The 22,382-nt window shown below is 43.3% G+C and overlaps 1 protein-coding gene across 2 annotated transcripts in view; it reads left to right on the top strand.

The window, feature by feature from the left end:
- The window catches only part of rpgrb (retinitis pigmentosa GTPase regulator b), a 34,777-nt gene that overhangs the window by 10,510 nt on the left and 1,885 nt on the right, over positions 1–22,382 (top strand). Inside the window, exons 7-16 of one of the 2 annotated variants that reach the window (XM_084051644.1) lie at positions 109–267; positions 3,410–3,565; positions 6,645–6,769; positions 7,401–7,586; positions 8,782–8,977; positions 11,167–11,249; positions 11,965–12,024; positions 19,328–19,519; positions 21,654–21,702; positions 21,841–21,959. In XM_084051644.1, coding sequence (XP_083907770.1) covers positions 109–267; positions 3,410–3,565; positions 6,645–6,769; positions 7,401–7,586; positions 8,782–8,977; positions 11,167–11,249; positions 11,965–12,024; positions 19,328–19,519; positions 21,654–21,702; positions 21,841–21,959 — 1,325 coding nt within the window. The remainder of the gene's footprint in view (positions 1–108; positions 268–3,409; positions 3,566–6,644; positions 6,770–7,400; positions 7,587–8,781; positions 8,978–11,166; positions 11,250–11,964; positions 12,025–19,327; positions 19,520–21,653; positions 21,703–21,840; positions 21,960–22,382) is intronic. The other variant, XM_084051645.1, reaches the window with a different exon arrangement.

A 22,382-nucleotide genomic window follows, 5' to 3' on the forward strand; every position in this document is an offset into this window, starting at 1 on the left:
AATGTAATGCCTCAAACTCCTACACTTCTTGCTGTGCTTCTTCTTTGAACGTTTCTCCATATCTCCTCGACACTTTTTGCTCATAATGTTCCTGTGTTTTTTGGGCAGTCGATGGGGATCTGTACACATTCGGGGAACGCGACAGCGGCAAACTGGGCCTGGACAACGATCAGCTGGCGGGCCATCGACTTCCACAGCTGGTGAGGGCCATCGCGGAGAGAGTCACACAGGTGGCGTGCGGCGGCGGGCATACCGTGGCGCTCACAGGTACGTGTGCCCGTTCAAAGTTGTACATCGTTAAAGAGCTGGTGCCATGTTTTTGCACTTTTTCTGTTTTTCATGTGTCTTATGAGGTTGATAGAACTTCATTAAGAGGTTTTATGGTGTTTTATGTCTTCTCTGACTATTTGGAGTTTCTTCCTGGAGGCTGAAACCTTGAGAGTCAAACATGCCAATCCAAAAACAGCGACATACTGACGTAACAAAGTCATACCCACCCACCGCACCTCCCCTCATTATCATTGTCATTTATACTACAACCTTTTGTGGGCGGAGCTGCCTCAAACACACGTGCGCGACCATGGCAGGTTGTTCTGTGCCTAACTGCTGTGTGACAGCTATCAAACAGTCGTTTCACACTTTGCCCATTGACACATTAATTTCATTTATAAAGACAGGATTATTCCCTCAGCCCCCTCTACCAGGCTTCGGGTGTGTAGTTCCCATTTTGTTGATGACTGCTTCACCAACTTAGTGCAAGTCAATATGGTATTTGCAAACAGGAAAGTACTGAAGCCAGGTTCTATTCCGACGATTTATCCTGGAGACACAGAAAGCAGCACCTCAGGAGCGTTACCGGTAAATTAAAACATCCGCCAGCCCCAATAAAATGACTTAGGAGCATGAATCGGTTTGACATAGCCTTGTGTCTGTGACCTCCCCCACCGTTTAGTTTTGGGATTTAGTTCAGCGTCGATAAGATCGCTTCTGAACATCGTATGGAAAATGTAACGGTAGTCACGGTAACCTACAGTCGTCTGTTGTTACGAAGGTGTGAAGAAATTAATGGATGGGTTGAAACAACCTTTTAAACCGGGGTTTTGTGCCGGTCTGCGTTGAATTCAATGTGCAGAGACAGTGCTGGTCGTGAACGCGCATGGCCGTTTAACATGGCGTAGAGTTAGATCAGGGACGAGCCTCCATGTTAATTCAATGCAGGCTGCCAACAAACTAAGGTTTTAAACGGTTGTTTGAGCCCATCGATGCGTTGTTTCACGCCGTCAGAACAACAGACATATGTAGGTTACGGCGCGTAGCTTTAGATTTTTCATACGATGTTCAGAAGGTAAAGAATTGACATTAAATCGGCAGAACATACTGACGCGGGCGGGACCAACTCGAGTCATACAGTCTCAACCGACGTTAGGGTCCCTACTAGAGCTAGTTCAGTTGGATTAGATACATAGCATAAGTGATTGTTTGTATAATAAAAAAGAGACAAATGATCTGTGCCTCTGCAAACAGAAGTGTATTATCAAGGTGGAAATGGCTCTGAATACATTATGAGAGCATCTAGTTAGATGTTTTATATGCATATGCCTACTGTAATATACTGTAGCTTATATTTCCATTTTCTAGTAAGGGGATGTATGGAAAGAATACATAGCCCATTTAAATGGAAATGTCAGGTTGAAGGAATACAAATGCATTGTAATGATAGTAAAAAGTGTGCAGTGATGCTATAATGTCACAGATGTAATGGATACCATAGTCATTGTAAGATAAAGTTCTACTTGGATCACAGGATACTGAACATCACCATAGCACATCTGTAAGAATGTATGACAACTGATGGTTCTGTTTAAGCCTTTTATTTATCCGTTGCACACATGAGCATTTGGGATTTGAGCAAAGGGTTGATGAGGCTTTCCGGTTAGGTATTTCTTACTAGAGAAAACAGAAACACATAATTATTATACAATTAAACATCAACAATTTGGCCTAATAGACAATGATGATAGCACTATAAGGAGGAATGGGTAGGCCTACATTAGAGTACTAAACACCACCCAAAACGTTGCATACTATTGCATACCAAAACATTGCATACTATTCTCTGTAGGTTACTGCATGAAAAGGGGTCGAGGCAAACCAGCTCCAAACCAGGGTGTAGAGACATGCATCTAGGAGGATGTGGTAGCTGGTTCAATTTTGCCACAACCTTAATACATTTAGGGAAGACACCATATTTTAATCATGTTCTATAATATGTTATACAATATATTCAGTGCATCATCTCTAGGACAAAGATGCTACCCGTGACAATGTATTGTCACCTTTTACAATAGAACCAGTACATACCAGTGGTATCTCCTGACAACATTTGTTCTCTATTTGTAGGCATGGTCCGACAGAGACCACATGAACACCTTCTTGGGCAAAGGAATGGCATTATTGTGTTGCCCTGGGCAGGGGCAACCAGACTATAGTACTTGTTAGTATTATATCCATTGCCACAATTGACTAAAGCTAATGGACACCTAGCACTTTTCAAAAGATTTTTATACAATTGAAAACTTGTGAAATGGGACATTCTGTATAATGAGTACTTTCACTTTTGGTACTTTAAAGGGTAAGACCACTTTGGTAGAGGTTTGGGTTGTGTAGTTACCTTGCCATAATGTAACTCCAAAGGTGGGCAAGAAATCAAAAATAATTGCTCCATTGATTAGGAATTGATAATTAAAAATATGCTCCTCATTGACTTACATTGTACGGTAAAACAGCTCTCAAAGTCACTCTTTTAGCACATAAATGAACCCAAACATAGCTGATTCAGACAATATAGAGCATCAACAAACCCAGTACTGTTTTTTTTTTTAAATAAAAATGTCAACTTCCTGTTGATTTTACTATTTGAAGATCTGGATCCGGATCCGCCGATCCAGTCCGGGTTTTCTACTTATTAAAAATGGCAAAATCAACAGGAAGTTGACATTTTTATAAAAAAACAAAACAGTACTGGGTTTGGTGATGTTCTATATTGTCTGAATCAACTTTGTTTGCGTTCGTTTTTGTGCTAAAAGAGGGACTTTGAGAGCAGTTTTACCGTACAATGCAAGTCAATGAGGAGCATATTTTGAATTATCAATTTCTAATCAATGGAGCAATTATTTTTTATTTCTTGCCCACCTTTGGAGTTACATCATGGCAAGGTAACTACACAACCCAAACCTCTACCAAAGTGGTCTTGCCCTTTAAGTACATTTTGATGCCAATACTTTACTACCCTAACCCTTACATTGCAGTATTGATACCTTTACTTTTTTTATAAGTACAAATAATTAGTACTTTTTCAAACCTATTACAAGCCTTTGCATCTGTCCCTTTTCCGTGTGTTGTTTCACAGACGATGACATGTACACGTTCGGCCTGGGTCAGTTCGGCCAGTTGGGCCACGGCACGTTCATCTTTGAGTCGCGGGCGCCCCGTGCCGTCGAGCATTTCAGGAAGAGCAGAGTGTGCCACGTGGCCTGTGGAGAGAACCACACCGCAGTAATCACAGGTAATGTGTGAAAAGAAGCAAGGGAGTCCCGGCATTTTTTGTTTGTATTATTACGCAAAAATATATGTACAAGCTCACAACGTGTTGCTTCATGACTTGGGAGTAGAGGTCGTCGGGTTAGGCATGTAACCCGAAATACCCGGGACCCGTACCCGGCTCGGTCACGGGTCCATTCACAAGAAGTGACTCCGGGTCGGAGCCGGTACAGTCCGTCTCGGGTCTCGGCTCGGTCATGGGTCCATTCACAAGAAGTGACTCCGGGTCCGGGTCGGAGCCGGTACAGTCCGTCTCGGGTCTCGGTTCTCAGACTGTGAAATGCACGGTTCCACTAATACCCGAGTTGACCCGGCGAGCGGGTTTCTCGGGGCTCAGACTGTGAAATGCACGGTTCCACTAATACCCGAGTGGACCCGGCGATCGGTGGCTCTCGGGGCTCAGACTGTGAGATGGACGGTTCCATTAATACCCGAGTGGAGGGAGGGAGGTCGCTCAGAAGAAGACAGACTGGCAGTGACGCAGTCAATGACTGGCTGCTATTTATATTATCATATCACTACATAATGTTATATCATTGACCTAAATGGCGATATATTAACAAGGATAGGATGATTAAAACATATGTCTGTATTAGCCTTGATGATCGTCTTTCTTGACCGAAGGCTCTGTCTGTAAATAACTTTGGACAGGTGGAAAACTTTAGTTAAACTTGCAGAGTGGCGCATTACTTTACCTTAGTTACATCTTCTGATAGTTGTACTTGAATGTTGACATGAAATAATAATCCTGTTTAGTGTTTCACAACCACGAGCAAAGACTACAGCGCAATATTAACGGCGCTGATCATCAACACACACGTTGAAAGTCAAGGACAAAGATACCAAGGATTCGACAGTGACGTCACTATGCAACAAGGAAGTAGCGACGGACGCTATGCCATGTTTTAAAAATAGCAAGGATTCTTCGGCGATCTGATATGACATCACCGACCAATCCTTGGACATATTTTACCCACTCATTTATATACACCAGTTATATCAAATATTGTCGATTAACGTAACGCTTTGGTTAATGGTTAAAATGGTAAAATAGTCGAGTTAATATCATAGCATGTTGTTACCGGTATACTCTGCAAAGCACAATGGAAACTCCAAAGCCAATTATAATGTTAAACAACATTAAATGTGGTTTAACATTAGACATTTACGTGGATTATAGTTGGCAATGAAGAAGGATTACAAACATCTAGAATGTGGATTTATTTTTGTATAGCTGTCCAATGAGCATTGACTGGGATTATACATCACAACCACGGAGGCTACGTTAACATTTAGGTAAGAAAGTATGAAACAAATCTTATTTAATGCTGGACAACTTGTACTAATGACGTTGGCAAACAATTTTGCGTTCGGGTTTTTCGGAGGCTCGGGTTATGTACGGGTTCGGTTCTTGTATATCACGGTTCTATACGGGTCGGTTTCCGACAGCTCTCGGTGCTGTTCGGGTCCAGTTCTCAATTTCTAATAATGGCCCGGGTCCATTCGGTCACGGGTATTTTTTTCGCGGGTCCATTCGGGTATCGGTCCTTCATATTTGGACCATAGGCCGGGTCCATTCGGTTCCGGGTAAAAATTTCACGGGTCCATTTGGGTTCGGGTATTTATATTTGACCCGTGAAGACCTCTACTTGGGAGTTTGAGCAGCAATTTCTGTTTCGGCCTGGCGAGAGAGTATCTTTTACCCCCTGTCCGTCCGTGTGTCCGTCCGTCCGTCCTGTCCGTGTGTTACCAGCTAATATCCGGCACCGTTGGCCCGGTCGCTCCGAAACTGTGCACACACACTCCCTTGATGCCAATTCAGAACCTCTGCCCCAAATTTTTCACATGGGCCTGTCGCCTGTTGTAGCACCACCAGGAGGCCGATTTGTGCAAAACCCATTTTTTTTATATTACTCCTACAGATTTTATCCAAACGTCATGCAAATCGGTACACAGTGTCTCCACAGTCATGTGATCAACACGTATCCGTCCGATTTCCCATATTCCATCCTCATTGCCTAAGGTTGGCTTTCAAAGTTTGCAGGATTGGTCCGTTTTTAACAAAAAGCCTCAAATTGTGCACGCAGCTTGCGATTATTTCCACAATAACGTACCTGACCTGGCGGAGACCTGTGCTCCGAGGGGCACTTTTTCTAAATTTACATTCTTTTTTTGCGAACACAATTGGCCGGGGGAAGGGAAGCCAGGCGGGGAGGGTGATAATGGTCAATGCATGTACTCCTACGAGCTGGGGGGGCGGGGGCGGCACCGTGGAGTGTTGGGTGGGAGGAGTAGGACGAAGGCTCTACGTCCTCCTGGTGGGGGCTCCTCACTGGCACGTGAGTCAGTAGGATACGACAGCAGTGATAACACAGACATGTGTGTGGGGAGGAATCAATTGGCGCAACGACTAAATTGGGGAGAAAAAGGGGGTCAAAAATATTTGGCTACTCTAAAAATTTAAAGAATGTGTGCATTTGCCTATAGTGGCTTTTAAACCAGTGGTTCACGTCAAGGACCCCCAAAGTGACACTTATTAGCCTGCGGACCCCCATTTGAAAAGATATGCCAGGGACCCCCATAAGAGAAGATTTTTTTACGGCTCTAGCAGGGATTTTCAACCATTTTAATTTCAAAGACCCCCGGTTTGACATGCATTAGGGCTACGGACCCCCATTTTATAGCATTTCTATCTCTTGGACCCCAATTTATATTGTAAAATCTATGTCAATGTAACTCTGAGAGTGTACAAATGGAAACAAATGGACCCGTTAGGGTCCATTTGGTTCCATTTGTACACTCTCAGAGTTACAGACCCATAAGGGTCCATTTGGTGCCTAATCTATCAATTAGCTGGGGACCCCCTGGAACTCCCTCAAGGACCCCTGGGGGTCCCCGGACCCCACTTTGAGAACCAATGTTTTAAACAATACACTCCTACACCGCATACACGCATTGGGCGCAGCCACAGTAGGAGCATGCATTCTGTGTGTCTCGTCCCCATGCTCGACTGACGATGTGTTGTTGTTACCATGGTGTTCCAGATGGCGGCGTGCTGTATACGTTTGGAGACGGGAGGCACGGCAAGCTGGGTCTGGGAGAGGAGAACTTCACCAATCAGTTTAAACCGACTGTCTGTCCACGCTTCCTCAAGTACAACGTTCAGTCGGTGGGTTGTAGTAGCATGGACATGCTTGCTGCATGTTTCTCTTTTTGTTGTTGTCGTTTTTCCATCGTCCTATTAACCCATTAAGACCGGGAAAGCATCTGTCATTTTTTGCAAATATAAGATTTTAGCAAATCTTTGAATACGGTATATATTTTATATATCTATAACATTTTTAACTCAAATCTTTGCTTCTGGGGGATTCTGCAAATGTCTTCTAAATCCTAAGTTTTATGAAAAACTTATGTTGCTATAATCAGTGGTTCTCATACTTTTTCATGTCAAGGACCCCCCAAAATCATATGTATTTGGCCGCCGACCCCCATCTCAAAATATGTTTTGTTCCAGGGACCCCCCAGAAGCAAAGATTTGAGTCAAAAATGTTCGCTTTAAAAAATGTATATATTCAAAGATTTGCACACATTTTCACGATTTTCACGAAAATAGCAGATCTACAAGCTTGTATATCTGCTGTTTTTGAATAGCCAAAAAAAAAGAAAAAAAAACGTTTTGATGCATTCCCGGTCTTAATGGGTTAAACGTCTGCGATATGATTATTGTGAGCGATTTCTCTTTTTTTTTTATCACGATAAAGGATAATAAACGGTTATCGTCCCATTCATCCCTATATAAGGTGATGTGTGGTGGTTGTCACATGGTGGTGCTGGCACAGCCCCGCGGCGAGGAGAGCGGCGAGCTGACCCTGGAGGAGGACGACGCCGTGGCCAACTACCTGGAGAGACTGGAGCTCCTGGGGGACGCCGCCGCCACCTCTACCCTGGAACGGAGCCTCTCCGCCCGGGTTCGCAGGAGGGAGAGGGTGGGTAGAACTTTGGGCCTCGGAGGGACACTGTAAATCATGGGTTCCCAAACTTTTCAGCCCGCGACCCCAAAATAAGGCGGAAATTGACTCGCGACCCCACCTAAACCTGGAGGTCATTTATGCACATAAACTTGCACGTTCGGTGCGCATTTGTAATGTGTTAAAATGGTAAAATGTACCATTTGTGATCATTTTAGATGGTATTTCATCCATTCTGTTGAATAAAAAGTTAAAAAAAAAAAAAAAAAAATGTTTTTTTTTTTTTTTTTTTTTTAATGACCCAAAATAATTTCGCGACCCCACGTCAGTCTCCCGCGACCCCAAGTGGGGTCGTGACCCCTACTTTGGGAACCCCTGCTGTAAATGGTGCATTTATATGGCGCTTTTGTCCAAAGCGCTTTACATAGATTGTGCATCACAAGCGACGCGTTGTGAGCTTGTAGATCTGCTATTTTCAAAAGATTTTTTTTATACATGACGAACTTGTGAAATAGGACATAGGCATAATGAGTACTTTTACTTTTGTACTTTACTTACTACTTACTACTTACTTTACGTACTATACTTTTACTTAAAGGTAGGGTAAGTGATTTTCTTTGGTTAAAATAAGTGTTAAATAGCTCTATATTCTGATAGTACTCATTTTTGGTTAAAATAAGTGTTAAATAGCTCTATATTCTGATAGTACTCGTTGCTATAGTATAGAGTGTTTGTTCAGTAACAGGAGTCTCCATGTTTCTCCAGCTCTTTATAAAACAGAAAATGCATTTTTGTTTCAGTTTCAGTTTCATTTCCAATTTTATCCAATCAGGATAGAGAACTCAATCAGGATATAGATTAAACAAGTGAAATTGGAAGTGTTGACACTTAAGAAATGAGCAGGCAAAATTGGAACTGGAACACTATAAAAATGAAGCTTAAAAATGGGTACTTTCTCCTGATTGGCTGAGATTTTGACACCTACCGAAAAATGTATGTTCTGTTTATTAAAGAGCTGGAGAGACGGGGAGACTCCTGTTACTGAACAAACATTCTATAGCAATGATTACTATCAGAATATAGTTCTGTAACCTTTTAACAAAATACTTTTTGTTTTAACCAAAAAATATCACTTACCCTACCTTTTAAGTTAACAATTATTTTGAGTACTTTTTCCACCACTGCCCAGCCCTAACACATAACGTTCTTTCAGGAGCGCTCCCCGGACCAGTTCGGCGCCATGTTTAGCACCCTTCCTGCCAGCGTGACCGGCGGTGACTACCTGGGCTCCCCTCTGCCCGTGCCCTGCCAGACCATCCCGCCCAGGTTGCCCCTGCCGCGCCTGACCCGCGGAAAGACGCACAACGCCACTCGCCAACAGCAGAGGAACGTGGCGTCAAAACGCCATGGTAGCTACCCTACCTCGCCTCCTCCTTTTCCTTCTCCTTCTCAGTGGTGGAAAGTAATTAAGTACATGTACTTAAGTACTGTACTTCACTACAGTTTTGAAGTATTTGTACTTTACTTGAGTATTTCCAATTTCCAATACTTTTACTTCTACTCCACTACATGTATCTCAGAGGCAAATATTGTACTTTTTACTGCACTACAATTATTTGAAAACTTTAGTTACTTTTCAGATATAAATTATTATATTATGAAACATACTGTACATTAACCACTTTAGCCCTATTTTATACCTAGGCTTTTTGAAAATAGCCGATCTACAAGCTCACGACGCGTTGTGAGCTTGTAGATCGGCTATTTTCAAATATTTTAGTACTTTTACTTTTGGTACTTTAACTCATTGAGTGCCACAATCCGTCAAATCCGTCACGTGGCCTGACGCCCAGAGCGCCACAATCCGTCAAATCCGTCATAAAAAAAAAAAAAAAAAAAAAAAAAAAAATCAAAATAAAAGTTTTTTTTTTTTTTTGGAAAAACATGTTCAGAACCCAAGATATGATGATTTGAAGATTTGCTGCTCCATCCACTCCTTGTTTAACCTATAACTTAAAAAGTCTGTATCTCGCTAACTAAGCACTTTTTTTTTTACAATGAATTTTGAATTGTGGCACTCAAAGCCAAAATTCCAAAAATGAGCATGGCATTGAATGAGTTAAGTGCATTTTGATGCCAATACTTTTGTACTTTTACTCAAGTGAATTTTGAATTCTGGACTTTTACTTGTAACAGTATTTCTACATTGCAGTATTGGTACTTTTACTTAAGTAAAACATTTTAGTACTTTTTCCTCGTACTCTGTAGATTTGCCTCCTTTTTTTTGTGATTCTTCACATGGTTGAATAAATGCAGAAGGGGTGCTACACTTAATCGAAGTAATCTAATAGAATTAGAATGATTAATTCATAATCGATCCCTAGGTGAAAAGTAAAAAATGAAAAAATCTATAATAGTGAAAATAGCTGATCTGCAAGCTCACAACGTGTCACATAAATCATTGTGCGACAAAGTATAAAATAGCCCTTAAGTCGATTCATTGTGAATACACCTGGTGTATTATGCACAGTACATGTTAAGAAGCCGTTGTTTTAAGTCGATTCATTGTGAATACACCTGGTGTATTATGCACAGTACATGTTAAGAAACCGTTGTTTTAAATTTATTAACCGGAGGAAAATGATAGAAACGAGACAATAGTCTAAAGGCTCACCTAGTGGCCCCAAGAGGTTGCACTGTTTCAGTTTTTACACATTCACCCATTCGGTTTTGAGATACCTTGTGTGCAAGTGGAAATGTTGAATGTAGACTTGGCATGTCTAGTGATACTTACACTCTGTCGCAACCTAATCCCACAGTTGTTAAATTGTAATAATCAGGATTGAGGCAGTTAACACCAGACACCAACTAAACACAGGTAAACTAATGGTTGCAAAGTAGGGATGCACCGAATATTCGGCCACCGAAACATATCGGCCGATAACGGTTAAAAAATGCATTTTTGGCTTTCGGCCGAAAGGGTTTCAACTTTCCACGCTCCGCGCTGGTCGTAGGCAGTGTTGCCACATTTTGTGAGAGAAATAAGCAACCAGGTCTATGAAAACAAGCCCAAAAGAAGCCACTATAATAGGCTGAGCACTTTTAAACCTGTACATCAGCTTTTTAAAAATAGCCGAGCAAGCTTGTAGCTTGTAGATCTGCTATTTTCAAAAAATCTTGGAATAAAATGTGGATTATTTAAATAAATTCATCATATATATGTATATATAAATCATATTCGGCCTTTCGGTATTCGTTTTTTGGCCAACTGTTGTCTATTTTCGGCATTCGGTTTCGGCCAAGAATTTCCCATTCGGCGCATTTCCCATCCCTATTGCAAAGCTGATGAACAGCGTTGCATCTTGGGAGTAAACCAGTTACTGTGACAGGAAATGTAACTAAAATGCACATGTTGAATTGAGACAAATTATGCATTTTTGCAGGTGATATAGAAAGTAAAAAAAAGGGGGGGATGATTCAAACATCTCACCTCAGGTCAAACACAGATAAGAGAACAGTAACAAACAAATAGTCCCGTCTTAGATTACAGGATACGAAGTGATAATGTGAAATATCTTCCTGTTTTGTGACATGGCAGAGCCAGAGCAGCTTGAGAGAGACAGCCTGACTGATACTGACAGTGTTAAAGACCTCGGAGACACCACAGATTTCCTCAATATGGTAAGTCACGTCACTTAGTCTTCCCTTAAAGGGAATCGCTGGAGGTCCTCAAATTATTTTTGGGGGGTTGGTTGGGGGGGGATTAGGGGAGGATTAGCTTTAATGTGCAACATTGTTTTCTCACTCGACAGTAAACAAACCAACTTACAGTATTAAGTGTATACATAACAGGGTATCTGCACTTTCCAAAGTTACAATTTAATGACTTCATAGACCTTTTTAATACCAAATTGGCCAAATTGTCAAATATCACGTAAGAAAGAGGCATCATGAAAATAGCCGATCTACACATTGTGAAAATAGATGATATACAAGCTCACATTGCAATATTTGTCTGTGGAACTGAGTCAAACTAAATGTATTGCCTCAACTCCTACAATTCCAGGTGCTTGTCAGGGTCTGGGGTTCCCAAGTTCAAATATGATTATTTTGGGGGGTCATGGCCTGAAAAGTTTGGGAACCCTTGCCTTATAGGACCATACTATGAGCGTGTAGATCTGCAAACCTTTGAATATGTATATTTTTAAAGCGAACATTTGTAACTCAAATCTTTGCTTCTGGGGGTCCCACAAATGTATTTTAAACCCATATTTTAGGGACAAACATCTGTCTACAAAGAGAGACAACTTTTCTTCTATGCAATTGCAAGTTTATTTGTTCAGCGTTAGAAATTAACTAAATATGTCATTGCTGTGATTTTGTTTCCCCATGGCAGACACATGTGATGAAAGTGGACCCTGGTGACAAGACCCTCACTTTGTCCCCTATTCAGAAGGTAATTGAACGATCTCACCATATCTGTCTCACAGTCACACACTTGTCACACATTGTTAACTCATCAGGTTGTGCATATTGTTGCTGTTGGGCAGAAACCAGCTAACCCATTTTTGAGTGGTGCCAACCACTCCTATATCTGACTTTGTCCGTGTGTCCGTATGTATGTATGTATGTATGTATGTCTGTCCAATAAACAAACATTGATGTCAACATCAATACGGGGCTCATCAAAGGCACCACTCTCTTCACACAGGGTGTGATTTTTTTTCTCCATAAATCAGTGCTATTGAACACCCTTTACATCTGTGTTTTGGTAAAAAGAATATTGAAAAGTGCATCTGACAAAACCAGCTAACCCCATTGGATCCTCAAACTGTCTGCTAAACCAGCTAAGTCCACCAAAGGGGGTGGAGTTAGCTGGTTTTGCTGACTCCAGGCTCCACCCTTTTTTTTAACCTCCAACCTCATTGTGAGCTTGTAGGTCCATTCAGCTGTTCTTATCAATGATGAACAAAACCTCATAACTCCACTTTTTGCTGATTTCCTGAAAAATGGAAATTTTGGAGTTAGCTGGCTTCTGCCCGACGGCAGAGATATCAGATTTACAGCATTCATAATGACGCAGCTCATGCCTTACATTTTACTTTCTTTTTTTCCATGACCCATTTATACACTATTGATTTACCAACTTCTGAGTCTTTGCTAATATGAATGTTACACATGTGTTCAAATGTTCAGTGAGCGAAAGGGTCTTATGACAAAGTGTAAATTAGACTTGTCATTTATCATATCATACCTGTCGCTCTATCTTCTATGCCTTAGTTTTTACTTTTAAGTCATACTTTCTGGATCTCCTATCCTTTTCTTTTTTAACCTTTTGTCTTTTGGTTCACTGTCTCATGCTGGCTTACTTTTAATTTCCTTTCTAATTCATTCCTCTCACCTCCTATCCTTTTTCTTCATGCTTTCTCACACGTTGGGATTAGAGGAAGGGTAAGCACGGTAAGGCCAGGGAAGGGGAGTGCGAAAAAGACAACCAAAAGGCAGAGGAAAAGCTCGCACGGCGGGGGCGCGTTTCGCCTGCGTCCTCGTCTCCCCGGAGGGCGGAGGTCAGCCCGCGACGGGCGCCGCTGCCCACTGAACTCTTAGGGAGCCAGAGCTCGCTCGCGGCACAGAGCCCCGGCCGCCGGGAGGCAAAGGGTCGCGGGGCGTCGTCATCCCCTAAAAGAGGAGAGGAAAAGCTCCCGCAGCAGGGGGGGCGCGTTTCCTCCACGCCCTCGTCCCCCCGGAGGGCAGAGCTCAGCCCGCAGCGGGCACCGCCCACTGAACTCTCGCGGAGCCAGAGCTCGCTAGCGCCACAGAGCCCTGGCGGCGGTCGGAAGGCACAGGGTCGCGTGGCGTCGTCCCCTAAAAGAGGAGAGGAGAAGCTCTCGCAGAAGGGCCGCGTTTCCTCCACGCCCTCGTCCCCCCGGAGGGGGGGCGCCGAGGCCGCTGAACTCTCGCGGAGCCAGAGCGCCCGCTCACTCGCAGCACAAAGCCCCGGCCGCCAGAAGACACAGGATACCCCGAGCCGAGGAGAGGAAAAGCTCCCGCGGCGGGGGCGCGTCTCCTCGACGTCTGCGTCTCCCCGTAGGGCAGACCTCAGCCCCGCCGACCTCCTGCGGAGCGAGAGTCCCCGCTCGCTCGCGGCGGCAGAAAGCCCCGGCCGCGGTAAGGCGCGGGGTCGCGGGGCGGCGACGCCGTCCCCGAGCAGAGGAGAGGAGGAAAAGCTCCCGCGGCAGAGGCTCGTTTCTTCGACGCCCTCGTCCCCTCGCAGGGCGGAGCTCAGCCCGAAGCGGGCGCCGCCCACCACCGAACTCCTGAGGAGCCAGAGTCCCCGTTCGCTTGTGGCAGAGAGCCCTGGCCGCCGGAAGGCACAGGGTCGCGAGGCGTCGTCCCCAAGCAGAGCAGGCGGTAAGGAGAATGTTGTGACCGCGGAGCGGTTAGAGCCTGCCACTACAAAGGATAGAGCCGCTAGGAACGAACCTTTGAGCACAGGCAATGTTAGCAATGTAAAGACCCAACCACAGCCCAGGGCAGTCCAGGTCAAAAGCCAACAGGTTGAAGTCGTGAAGCAGGCAGGAAGGGGACTGAGTACAGATTCTAAAGGCGAGGAGAGTTCTGCTCAAGGTCAGAGTCCAGGGCCCAGAAAGACGCAGTCTAAACCCAAAGAGGTGAAAGGTCAGCTAGCGCAGAGTGAGGCCAAGCCGATTAAGGTAAAAGGCAAAGGAGTCGCGTTGTCTTATGAACACGGTGGCGTAGACGCCAACGCTCTTGATCTAAGGGATTCTTTGGATCATGCAAGGAGCTCGGAGAGTCCGCAAACCCTTTCCAAAGGCCACAGGGAGTCCAAAAAGACCTCCAAGTCTAAAGGGCAAAGGGCCCTATCGAAAGATCCCAAAAAATCTAAGAACGAGACAAACATAAAAGAGGCTCGAGCCATAAAGGGCGCTCACCCTGAAAGTCCCAAGCGAGCAGAGGTTGAACGAAAACCCGGCGGGACGTCAAAGCTCGGCCTCATCGCAGCCGCGTCCTCCCTGGCAGCCGCGTCCTCGCTGGCAGCCGGCTCGACATTCGTCAGAGAGGTAACATCCGTTGGCAGTTTCGCTTCACCGTCACCCGTCCCCTCCGACGGATCTGGCACGGAGAGCGACTCCCGCGACATCTTGAGAGACAGTGTGGCCAAATCCGAACACTCGCAGAGCGAGGAGTCCGAGTCCAAATCCGAACACTCGCAGAGCAAGGAGTCCGAGTCCAAATCCGAACACTCGCAGAGCAAGGAGTCCGAGTCCAAATCCGAAAGCTTGCGGGCCGTGGATTCAGACTCAGATTCCCGGTCATTCGCCGTTGAGGACGGCAGGAAGACCGCTGTCAGCATCAACATCGTACCACCAAGAGACAGTCCCGAACAGAGTGACTCGGAGGAGGAGGAAGAGGAGGAGAGGGGCGAAAGCGGGGAAGAGAACATGGAGGGTAGCATCGCCGACACGGCAACGGATGACCGGGACGAACAGGGGGCGGAAGAAAGCGACGGAGGGCAGACGACGAGCGCGGCGGAGAGCGGGACCGCCAACGAGTCGGAGGCGGCCAGCGCTGCGACGGCAACGGAAGCAGAGGATAGCGAAGAAGACACCGACACCCTGACGCAAGGAGCAGAGGAGGAGGAGGAAGGTGAAGAAGAAGAAGAGAAAACTAGCGAAGGCGAGGCAGAGGAGAGCGACAGGGGAGAGAGTGAGGAAAGCCAGTGGAAGGGAGACGGGCAGCAGGAGGCGGAGGAGGAGGAGGATGGGTCGGAGGCCACGGCGAAATCTGAGAGTGGTGTGGATGAAGAGGAAGAGGAAGAGGAAGAGGGGACAACGGGAAGTGAGGGAGTTAGTGAATCCGAGACGAGCAAGGCAGGAAGCAGAGTAAGCCAGGAGGAGGAGGAAGAAGAGGAGGAGGAAGAGGAAGAGGGGACAACGGGAAGTGAGGGAGTGACTGAATCCCAGACAAGCGGGACAGGAAGCAGAGTAAGCCAGGTAGAGGAGGAGGAGGAAGAGGAGGAGGAAGAGGGGACAATGGGAAGCGAGGGAGTGAGTGAATCCGAGGCAAGCGGGACAGGAAGCAAAGTAAGCCAGGAGGAGGAGGAAGAAAGTGAGATGGCGTCAAGTAGCGAGATGGAGAGCAAGGGAGGGGATTCTGAGAATGAGGAGGAAGGCAAGGAGGAAGAGGAAAGTGGGGAGGAAGAGGAGAGTGGTGGGGAAGAGGAGAGTGGGGAGGAGGAAGAGGGAGAGTCGGGCACGTCTTTAGAGTCCTCAGAGGAGGGGAAAGAGAGCGAGGCAGAGAGCGGGACAGTGGAAGGAGAGGAGGAGGAAGAGGAGGGTAGTGAGGTGGAAGAAGAGGACGAGAGCAGCGAGAAGGCAGAGAGCGATAGCCAAGCGGGAAGTGAGGATGAGGAAGAAGAGGAAGAGGAGGAAGATGAATCTGAAGAAGAGGAAGAGGAGGAAGATGAATCTGAAGAAGAGGAAGAGGAGGAAGATGAATCTGAAGAAGAGGAGGAAGATGAATCTGAAGAAGAGGAGGAAGATGAATCTGAAGAAGAGGAGGAAGATGAATCTGAAGAAGAGGAGGAAGATGAATCTGAAGAAGAGGAGGAGGAAGATGAATCTGAAGAAGAGGAGGAGGAAGATGAATCTGAAGAAGAGGAAGAGAGCGAGGAGGATGATGAGGAGGAGGTGAAGAAGAGTAGAAAAAAGCCAGCCGACGTCCAGAGACAAAGTACCAAATCTGCCACGAGGTCCAAGCCAAGGTCCGGGAACAAAGGCCAGGACGCGGGGGAGGCGGAGGAGTTTTGGGACGATGTCTTACCTCAGTACCTACGTCTGAAATAACGCTTGCCTTTTGCCAGATCACAAACCACAGAATAGATCAATACAAGACTGAGAGACACTAGAACTGACCATCAGTCAGGCTTCGCTTGGATGTGCGTTAACCATTAAGACCTGGAACGCATCTGTGTCATTTTTAGATTTGAGCTAAAAAAGCCTTATTTTACACTTTGGCTATTCAAAAATAGCAGATATACTTGAGCTTGTATATCTGCTATTTTTGAAAAATCTTGACAATCTTAGCAAATCTTTGAATATATATATATATATGTTTTAAAGCGAATATTTTTAACTCCAATCTTTGCTTCTGGGGGGTCCCTGGAACAAAATATTTTGAAATGGGGGGTCCACCATTATTAGTGGTGTCAAAAATAATCGATTAATCGCGATGCGGACATGGACTATTCACAAATGTCAAAAAAAAATGTTTTAATTTATTATTATTTTTTTTTATTTATTTTTTTATCATATTGCTAATTGCACAAAGCAGCGGACAGATTTATATGTTGTTCAGTATATCTGACTGCTTGTAATGACTGATGAAAAAGTTGCCATGTTGTGCAGCTATATAGAAAAGTGTGATGCATTGAGATGCATCGTAGAATCGAATCGTTAACCTGGTGAATCGTAATGGAATTGAATGATGAGGGCAGTGCCAATGCACATCTCTATTGGTTATGGTATCCATAACGATAAGCATCATGGTGGCTGTGAACACGGATGTAAGGCACACTTATGTCCTATCTAAATGCTTTTATATAGGGCCGCAGCCAGTGTTGCCAGATTCTGTGAGAGAAACAAGCAACCAGGTCTAGGAAAACCAGCCCAAAAGAAGCGACTATGGGCCACATGAGCACTTTAACGCATACATCAGCTATTTGAAAATAGCCGATCTACAAGCTCACAACGCGTTGTGAGCTTGTAGATCGGCTATTTTCAAATAAAATCTTGCAGGGAAATTATAATAAGCAGATGTGGCAACCCTGGCTGCAGCTATGGATTTTCTTTACTTTTTTTGATTAATCGAAGCGCTTTTTGTTTTTACAACTTTCTTAAATGTTTTATATATCAACACAAACACATTCTCTAATTGAGTTTTTAGAATCGACTAACCACTCTGTTGCACCCTTACTTTTATATCTATGAAACCCCCTGACGGACCTTCAGTATTCTATGGTTGATCTATGATGACAACTTGCCTTTAAAATGTGCCGGTAGAATATTCATACCATCATGATTAATCCCAATGGTTTTATGATTTGAGGGATTTTTTTTTTTTTTCAGAGATGTACCTTCATGTCCTTTCCTGCGTTTTTACAATAAATGTTTCAGATTTTATAAAAAGTGTTCTCTCCTGTTGTGAAGTAGGCTACATTAATACTACCCATGACCAAAAATTGCATTTTAAAACAAAATGCCAGACATTCTAAAACAAACAAAAAAATGCTGAAATTAATAATAATGATAATAATAATAATAATAATGATGATGATAATATAGCTTCGACTCCCCTGCTTTTAAATAGTTGATCGATGTCCCCAAATGCCAGTAGAACACTGGTCATACATAAGTCGCAATTCCCATGATTTAAATAAAATTATTATTTTAAGCAATATTTTATGTAAAAAAAATATCAGAAATTGCCCATCTACAAGCTCACATCACGTTGCAAGACGTGTTGCGATGCTAATAACGATACATTTCCCAGCCCTTCTTTAAGGTATTCCAAGTCATTTTAAACCTATTAGAATTGTCAGCACGCCATGGACTGTCACTCAACAGACTTATTAAGCGTTTCATTTGGCCTGTTCCAGTCAGAGGTGGGACCTGTTTTCATTCTCCATTCATTGTAATCCTCTCTCTGTGTGTAATCCCACTAGTAATCCTTAGCAATCCCTTATGGTGCGTACTCTGTTGTAGTATGGAACTCAAGGTTGGATTCAGTCTACTTTCAACTCATGCTGACAGTCAGGAATTACTTGAAGATAGGATCTGATTCAGTCATTTAATTAATTAGAGGACCTTTATTTTTTGTTTATTTATTGGTTCCCCATTAGCTAACAGTAATGTAACAGCAGCTACTCTTCCTGGGTTCTCCAGGAATGCATCAAAAGTTACAATTATCCACTTTGGATTGTATAAAATATCCACTTCCTACACAGCAAAATCCTGAATGTTCTTTTAACTCAGAGAGTGTAAAAATGGACCTGTCCATTTTTTGTTAGATTAACGTGTAACTGAAAGGTTGTCATTTTCCACTTTGAATTCCGCCGTGTGAATTTGTTGAATTGAAAGTAAATTGAGTCCATTCTCCTCTCAAGCAGTAAGAACCATGTGTTGTGGATGGATGTCATTGTAGCTTGTAGCGTCCTCGTATTCCTGTTACATTGTGTGTTGTCTAAGATGGTACTTTGACCCAAGTTTGTGACATGACATACTTTAATGGGTCTTTTAGTCCAGGGATTCCCAAACCTTTTCACTCAATACATTTGCTGTCTCTCCAGGACCCAAATGTACAAAAAATCATTATGAATGAATCATTTAAGCCCTATTTAAAAAAAAGAGTGAAAATAGCCGATCTTCAAGCTCACAATGCGACACGTTGAGGGCTTATGGATCTGATATTTGCACTCTGTTAGATTTTTTTCTTTTTTTAATGGATTTTTTAAAAATTATTTATTCCTGAAATTCTTTTGAAAAATCGTAAATTTGAAAATCTTTTAAACATTTTTAAAAGGTTTAATGTAGGAAACGTTAAAAAAAGGATGTTTACCTGTGAGTGTGACCCTTAAAAATTAGATTTTAGTCACTTAGCTGACAGTCTAGGGTTAGGGTTAGCTTCGAGGGTATTCACACAATTATGTCACTCCTCTGACTCGGTTGATTCCCCCCCAGGATTTAAGACCTGAGGAAAGTAAGGATGAAGAAGAAGAAGAAGAGGAGGAGGAGGACGATGAGGAGGAGGAGGAGGAGGAGGAGGAGGGAAAGGAGAATAACACGTCTACCGTGACAGAGGGACGGTCCTCGCAGAGTTTGGACGGTTCGATTGGGGACGTGGACGAGGTCTCTCACAGTCCTGTAAATACCGTATGTAAATTTTACACAGCATTGTACATAATCGGCGCCGTCGGGGCAGAAACCTCAGGCCGATTCTAAAAATGTTTTCTAAATCCTAACAGTTTTTTGAAAAAGATATAAAATATATTTTTCACGATTTTTCAAAAATAGCAGATATACAAGCTCCCGCTATGAGCTTGTATATCTGCTATTTTTGAATAGCCTAAAGAAATCTAAAAGAGACACAGATGCGTTGCCGGTCTTAATGGGTTAACCCATTCAAACTGGGAACGCATCTGTGCAGCCACTTTAACCATTATTTTATACATATATACTTATATATGTTATACTTAGCAGATCTACAAGCACGTAGCGCGGCTATGAGTCTGGAACAACATGTTTTCAGATGGGGGTCCGAGGCCAAATACATATCATTTTGGGGGGTCCTTGACATGAACGAGTTTGAGAACCACTGATTATAGCAACATACGTTTGTTTTGAAAAAAAAATGGATTTAGAAGACATTTGTAGAATCCCCAGAAGCAAAGATTTTAGTTTTAGAAATATATATTCAAAGATTTGCACACATTTTCATGATTTTTTCTAAATAAATAGCAGATCTACAAGCTTGCATATCTGCTATTTTTGAATAGCCAAAGTATAAGACAATGGTTACAGTGGTTAAGATCTAAAATGACAGTTGCTTTCCGGGTCTTAAAGGGTTAACTCACATATTTTATCTTTCTGTGGTTTCTTTTTTCGTAAATTAATGCCCTGCTTGATCATACTACAGTGTCACACAAAAGTATCAAAAATAGCAGATCTACAAGCTTGAAACGCGGTGCAAAATGACACTTTTTGTAGCTTGTCGATCTGCTATTTTTGAATTTCAATCTTGAAAAGTAACAGTTTTGGACACGAAATAGAAGATATTTTGCCCTGTAACAACTTATGTCTTTGTTGAGTGTTGTTTTAACTAACAAGGGTCTCCCTGTTCCTCCAGCTCTTTAGTAAACAGAAAATACATTTTTCAGGTCGGAATCACAGTCAATCATTTACAAGCCCTTTAACCCCATTGTCTGTGTTAAGGTACTTATTTTCTAACCTGACTCTGCCAGACCGAAGAAGCTTGCGTCACATTTGTTTCACATGCTACAGTCAATACCGCCCTCATATGGCGGAGTCGGGTTACTTATTTCCCCCCATTGAAAGCAAACTATTTGAACCTTGTGATCCTTTCGAGACTCCCTCCCTCTTTCATTGGTGTGCCGCCCAGGTTGTGCCTAAACCCTAACATTTAACCTCACAAACACTATGCCTAACTCTAACCTTAACTATAACGCAAACTTCACAAACACTATGCTTAACCCTAACCTTAACCCTAACCTCACAGAAATTATGCCTAACCTCAAAACCCTGTCCACCTGGGCGAAACCCCCAGGAAAAAGAGAGACTCCCTGATCCTATCATAAATGATTGGATGGACTTGACTGGTTTGGATGAAACGTGAATGCGTGACTGATTTATGTGTTCCCTACACATGCACCGTGCAATCGTCCTCCAGGCCATGTGAGAACAATGGCGGTTTGTCTGGAAACAATCTCTATTTCACCTATACAACCCAACAAAATTAGGTTGTGTAAAATGGTTTTGCGAAGCACTTGCTATCCTGTCACATTCAACAATCTGTCAAGTCACTGCCCGGCAGAGAGTCAGTCATCGGCAGAGTGTCTCGTCACTGGCATGCATCCGTTGAGGCCTGAGGTTCCGATTCTGCAAAATGTCTTTCTGAAAATGTTTCTATATCAGTGGTTTTCAAACTTTTTCATGTCAATGACCCCCAAAATGATATGAATTTGGCCGCGGACTCCCATCTCAAAATATTTTGTTCCAGGTACCCCCAGAAGCAAAGATTTGAGTTACAAATGTTCGCTTCAAATGTATATACTGTATATATTCAAAGATTTGCACACATTTTCACGATTTTTCAAAAATAGCAGATCCACAAGCTCGTAGCGCGGCACTCGGTGCCACGCTACGAGCTTGTAGATCTGCTTGTAGATCTACTATTTTTCAATAGCCAAATAGCTCAAATCAAAAAGTGACACAGATGCATCCCAGGTCTTAATGGGTTAAATTAAAGGGTAATGTCCTATATTTCCAGAAGACCGAAGAGCTGAAAGAAGAATCTGTACCCGACGGAGAGCCGAGAGGTGAGCAAAGCATTTTCGAAGGCGTTTCTCGATCGTTTTATGAAGCTGCATGTCGGGAAGAAACGATTCACTCTGTGAAGTTTACTATATTAACTGTCTTATTACATGTACTGTATACACGTCTGGTTATGTCTACAGAGTCTGAGATCACAGAGGGGTCCGGTACCATCGATACGGACGACACGGACATCAGCAGCAAACCAGCCAATGGGACAGCAGATGACAAATCGAGGAGCCAGTCAGGTTCAAGCAAAAAGGTGTGAGGATGTTCACAAAATTTCAATCGGCACACACCTGACGTTTATGGCCTCAAGTAGTGTCTATGAAGTTTTTAAAGGTAGGGTAAGTGATTTGCGTTGGTTAAAATAATTGTTAAATAGCTCTATTTTCTGATAGTACTATAGAGTGTTTGTTCAGTATTAGGAGTCTCCTTGTCTCTCCACCTCTTTATTAAACAGAAAATGCATTTTCGTTTCAGTTTCATTTCCAATTTTATCCAACCAGGACAGAGAACTCAATCAGGATATATATTAAACAAGTGAAATTGGAAGTGATGACACTAAGCAATGATCAGGCAAAATTGGAACTGGAACACTATACAAATTGAGCTTAAAAATGGGTACTTTTTCCTGATTGGCTGAGATTTTGACACCTACCGAAAAATGTATTTTCTGTTTATT

This window comes from Gymnoscopelus microlampas (assembly GCF_963454915.1).
Source record: "Gymnoscopelus microlampas genome assembly, chromosome: 24".
Taxonomy (NCBI): domain Eukaryota; kingdom Metazoa; phylum Chordata; class Actinopteri; order Myctophiformes; family Myctophidae; genus Gymnoscopelus; species Gymnoscopelus microlampas.